This window comes from Microtus pennsylvanicus, chromosome 9, assembly GCF_037038515.1.
Source record: "Microtus pennsylvanicus isolate mMicPen1 chromosome 9, mMicPen1.hap1, whole genome shotgun sequence".
NCBI lineage: Eukaryota > Metazoa > Chordata > Mammalia > Rodentia > Cricetidae > Microtus > Microtus pennsylvanicus.
The window spans coordinates 109,073,513-109,078,444 of NC_134587.1; the positions used below are offsets into that span (position 1 = coordinate 109,073,513).

The following is a 4,932-nucleotide window of genomic DNA, read 5'->3' on the forward strand; positions in this document are numbered from 1 at the left end:
CTACACAGAGAAACCTCGCCTTGAAGGACAAAACAAAACAAACAAACAAACAAAAAGAAAGAAAGAAAGAAAGAAAGAAAGAAAAGAAAGAAGAAAAAGAAGTGGGTCTTCCCACTTAGAATTACGCAGCAATCCCTCACAGGTGTCCCCTTCATTTGGGTTTTAATCAATTCTGATGCAGTCAAGTTGACAACCATGAGCAAACACGGCAGCCTTGGTCAGTTCTTTGAATTTATTTTGTTTTTAATTTGTTTGTATGTCTATTTGGTGAGCATTGAGCCCGGGTGGGAAGGATGGAAGGAAAGAAAAAGGACACATGGAGAGGCAGGGGAGAGCAACGGGCAGGGGAGGGAGGGCGGGAGGGCAGGGGAGGGGCGCAGGTAGGCTGGAGCCCCGGAGCCTGGATGGGTGCAGAATCCCAGACGGAGAATCACCTCTGTCAGTCACGCGCTGAGCCCCACGTGGCCCCAGCATTTACTGAGCAGCACCTGCACACTGACCGGAGGGTTCAGTCCGTGTCCGTGACCCTCCTGCTTTGGGGGTCCTCGCGCCACCTCTGACTTTGAGAGTCCTGGGGAGCGTGGGGGCTGCAGGGGCAGAGACTCCAGGCTCTTGTTTTGTCCTCACAAGGGGAGGCAGGGGTGGGGGGTGGGGTAGGGAAGGCGACGACTCAGCGCCCCGGGGCCACATACTCCTGGTTGTATGCTGGGACCCTTCCCAGGGACTCCAGGTTGCAGTAGACCGGCTGAGGGTCCAGGTCGGCACCCTTGTAATTCATGTAGAAGTCGGTGTCCTCGGAAGGGCTCCTGAGGGGGCAGATGGGCTTCAGAGAGGAATGCAGCACGATTTGCACGTTCTCTCTCTCTCTCTCTCTCTCTCTCTCTCTCTCTCTCTCTCTCTCTCTCTCTCTCTCTCTCACACACACACACACACACACACACACACACTCAGGCTTAGAGCTCTTAAGTAAGTCAAAGGATGAGAAGGAACCCGTGGTCCTCGTTTCTTCTGTTGTCATTGGTTACTAACTTATCTGACATTACAGGAAACCCGCTGTGGCCGGGGTGATTTGGATAAGATCATCCCTCTTGGGCAGAGATTTGAACCCTCAGCCCCCAGTGGGTGGGCAAATCACTCCCAAGCTGTGGAAAGCCTCTATTTCTGCACCATCAAAACACAAGGTGGAAAAGACACGCTGGATTTGATTTTTATATCTGCCTGTTTAGTGTGTGCTAGCCTCCTAGAACTGGTCTGTGTGGTGCAGGTCATGGCGCCCATGTGTGTCTGGGTGATGGCTCCATCTGGGCTCAGCCCCACAGACTTCACTTTCTGACAGTATTTCCTTACTATCAATTGCCTGTGGGGGCAGAAGAGGCTGTGAAACTCTGGGAACCCCATGTGTGAGAGAGGAGCCGACCCTGGGTACTTGGAGGCTCAACAGGCCCAGGGTGGGGCCGTCTTCACCCCGCTGGGGTGGTGATAGAGTGACTAGCTTAGGTCAATGACCTCCCCATCCTCCTCAACATTTGCATACCCTCGTTCTCAGCAACTGGGTTACCCAAATCCCCAGCCTCAGCTTCCAGCAGGGCCTCTCTCTTCCTTCCCTGTTCCTGGCCGGTCTGATGACCCACAAACTTCCCCCACTTTTTTTCTCTCTCTTCCTCTCTTTCCCTTTCTTTCTTTCTTTCTTTCTCTACCTCTCTCTCTCTCTTTCTCTCTTTCTCTGTTTTGCTTGTTGAGATAGTGTCTCATGTGGTCTAGGCTGCTGGCCTCAAACTCGGATCCTCCTGCCTCCACCCTCACAGTGCTGGGAACACAGGAACACCACCAGCATCTTTGCTCCTTCATTCAGCCTTAACGGCTGAGTATCCCAGGTAGGTACGCATAGGGAGATGCAGAAGATGTCCCCGTGACACAGGGACACAGACAGCACTCAGTCACAAGTCTGGGCTGTTTACAGCCCATTTTCCCCTTTCTCCTCCAGAGCTATGAACTGGGTTTGCAGGTTACAGGGAGGAGCCCTGCAGGAACCTCACTCTGAGCCCTGGGGGTGAGGGAGGCCCACGGTCCTCACATAAACAGAGATGTGAAGCTACAGCCTGCAGATGCCCACTTGAAATTCTCAGGCTGACTTCAAACTCGTGGTAATCCTCCTGCCTCTGACTCCTTAGGACTGCGATGACAGGTACACACCTCCATGCTAAGCTGAAGCCTAGGAATTGCTTATGGTGGATGGTATCTGGGGTCACTCACCTGGGTGCGGACTCCGAACCGTCCTCAGACAGTTGGCCTATGAAGACATTCTCATAGTCCAGTGAGGACCCGCCTGGTGGTGTGTCCGGGGTCTTGGGGCCCGGTCGCTGGCTGCTGTACCTTGGTAGGAAGCCTGTCACAGGTTTAGGGGTATTGTGCGAACTCTGGGCTTTGCTGAGACGCTGGCCACTGGCTCCTCGGTGTTGTCGAAGTCTCCAGGCCAACACAGATCCACTGACAGCCAGAGCCAGGAAGACAGTCCCTGCTACAAGGGCACCGATGGTCTCCGGGGCCAAGCTGGGGGGACAGCTGACCTGGAGGAAGGTGGAGAGGTTCCCTGGTGCTCCCGTGTCCGGGTGTAAACACAGCAGCTCTTCCGAGCAGTTGCTCTGGCGAATGCCGTGCCAGGAGACCAGTCCGCAGCTACAGTCCACCCTGAGCTCCAGCTCACAGCGCAGGGCCAGCAACGGCTCCACACTGACCAGCCGGTTGTGGGTGACAATCAAGGTTTGTAGCTTCTCCAGCTTGGCAAAGAAGACCCTGGGGAGAGCCTGCAGCCCATTCCTAGAGAGGTCCAGAACCTGCAAGTGACTGGCCTGCAGGGGCTGGGTCCTCGGCAGGGAGAGGCCAAGGCCACTGAAATTGAGGCAGGTGTCATTGAATGTCTGGGTCCAGTCCACATTGCTTGAGAACACCATGCAGGTGAGATCTTGACTTCCCGACTGGAGCTGCATGGTCAGCAGCAGCAGGACACAGGACCTCAGCAACCTGGCTCCGGTGGCCCCCATTCTAGCAACCTGTGGGGGAGGGGGAACACAAGTGTCAGGTGGTGACCTTACCCTGTGATCTCTTGCTCTCTCTCTACCGGGATTAAATGTTGTGGGTTTAAAAAAAAAATTAATAGTTCAGGCTAGAAGTGGTGGTGCACGCCTTTAATCCCAGCACTAGGGAGGCAGAGGCAGGTGGATCTCTGTGAGTTTGTGGTCAGCCTGGTCTACATAGTGAGGCCCTGTCTCAAACCCAAATAAAGCACTCAGACTCTTCTGACGTGGAAGCACACCGCCCTTGGTTGGCCACTGTCCCTTCACCTCCCTGGTCCCCAAGCCTCCATCTTCTTATCTGTGAAATGGGTGCAATGTGGCACCTGCTAGCCAACTAGACCACTCTCCCACACACCTGCCCATCTTCAAGATCATCTGCCGCACTCTTGTTGGCCAAGGCGTGGCCATATGCAGATGAGTGGTTGTCCTGGAAACCGCCACCGCGGGTCTTGGCAACCTCTTTCCTGCAGACCCCGCTACTCAGTACCGTAAACCCTGAGTGCAGAGGCGGATACAACTCTTCTGAGAGCCCTGTGGCCTGGTCTCACCTCCTGCTGTTAACCTTCCGGCCCTTGTGGTGTCGCAAGCCTCGGGGTGCCTAGGGTCTGGGTTGGGGTTCACCGCAGCCCAGCCACCAACCTGGCGTTCTCCACCTCTGCGCCCAGCATCTGGAAGACAGGAATGAAAGTGTCGGAGTGGAGGGGCGGCGCGGAGACCCGCCCTCTGCAAGTCTCAAGCTCGCTCACCGAGGGGGAGGGGCCGCCCTTTCCCACTTCTCTCTTGCTGGAAGTCGGTGACCTCACCCTGCGCTCCTCAGTCCGCAGCTTCCCCCACCCGCTTCCTGACTTCTGCTGGGCTCTGCAAATATTCAGTCAACGAACAATCAGTACAAATGCCGCGGCCCTGGGCTGGGGGAAAGGACGGAGTTGGACAGTGACCTCCACACGCAATGGAGACAAGACAGGCCCAGAAAAGGGGACAGGATAGGATTTTGCAAGGCATTCTATAGAAGGAGGCATGAAGGCTGGGGCTTTAACACATGGCTAGGAATTTGCCAAAGAGTCTTAAAACCTGTCCTTAATTTTCTGCGGTCCCACAGAGGCTCAGAGGAAGTCTTCTTAGCTGTTGAAGAGAGGCTGCAGGGCCTGTGAGGGGAGCAGGCATCACTGATAAATAAACCTGACAAGAAATCAGGAGCAGTTCCCCTGCAAGTTGTCAGGAGCTAAGGTCCTGGGGCCTGAGGAGCAGATGGCAAGGAGGAAGTGGAGAGGAGGAAGTGGAGGAAGGGCGGGGGCAGAGGAGCTGGCCTCTCACAGGGCACAGGGGAGGGGAGCCTGTCTGAGTGTGACAAGGTCTGTTTGAAGGAACCCGACCCAGAAGGACACTGACAGGAAGAGAAAGCAGGGTCGTGGAGGAGTCCGGCCATGGACTCTCCCCACACAGAAGCAAGGCGCTGGCAGAGTCGCGGGTGAGGGGCTGGCCTAGAGGTAGTAGCCTGGTGGAGATCTTGCTGTACAGTGACATCCCTTGAGGATGAACTCATGACACCGAGTGACCAATGTCAGACACAGCGGCTTGAGCACCCCACCCCACCCGGGCCCTAGCAGCCTCAGGTCTGCTCATGCCGTCAGGGCTCTTGGGGACGTGGAGGACAGACACACAGCGAACGTGTAAATGTGCTGGTTTCCTCATTGTTATCTCCCTATTCCATTTCCTTGGGATGTGTGGGTTGTGAGGGCCTCAGCCTGCAGGAATCTACCTGTTCTCCCCTCCACCACGTGGGCCCAGCTGTCAGCAGTGGGGACTCTCTCTCTCTAAGACAGCGTCTCTCCTGCAGTCCATCTCTCCCGCGTCCTCT

The 4,932-nt window shown here is 55.6% G+C and overlaps 1 protein-coding gene across 8 annotated transcripts; it reads right to left on the minus strand.

Annotated features, from left to right (window-relative positions):
- Positions 1–213: 213 nt before the first annotated feature.
- Positions 214–4,316, minus strand: Lrrc25 (leucine rich repeat containing 25). Of its 8 annotated transcripts, none has more exons than XM_075987170.1 (5): positions 4,146–4,316; positions 3,821–3,932; positions 3,623–3,742; positions 2,254–3,050; positions 214–806 (listed from the first exon to the last, which is right to left on the minus strand). In XM_075987170.1, exons 4-5 carry the CDS (start codon positions 3,039–3,041, stop codon positions 671–673), a joined length of 924 nt encoding a protein of 307 aa, XP_075843285.1. In that variant the 5' UTR covers positions 3,042–3,050; positions 3,623–3,742; positions 3,821–3,932; positions 4,146–4,316; the 3' UTR covers positions 214–670. The 8 variants fall into 8 exon arrangements, with proteins under 8 accessions (XP_075843285.1, XP_075843286.1, XP_075843289.1 ...); XM_075987171.1 differs by having other exon boundaries at positions 3,821–3,982; XM_075987174.1 differs by lacking the exon at positions 3,821–3,932.
- Positions 4,317–4,932: the final 616 nt, after the last annotated feature.

Coding starts and splice junctions, on each gene's coding strand:
- Lrrc25 (XM_075987174.1), bottom strand. CDS start 3,041: ATGGGGGCCACCGGAGCCAGGTTGCTGAGGTCCTGTGTCCTGCTGCTG. Junction 807..2,253: donor GGTTCGGAGTCCGCACCCAG/GTGAGTGACCCC, acceptor CTGCCCCCTCAG/GAGCCCTTCCGAGGACACCG.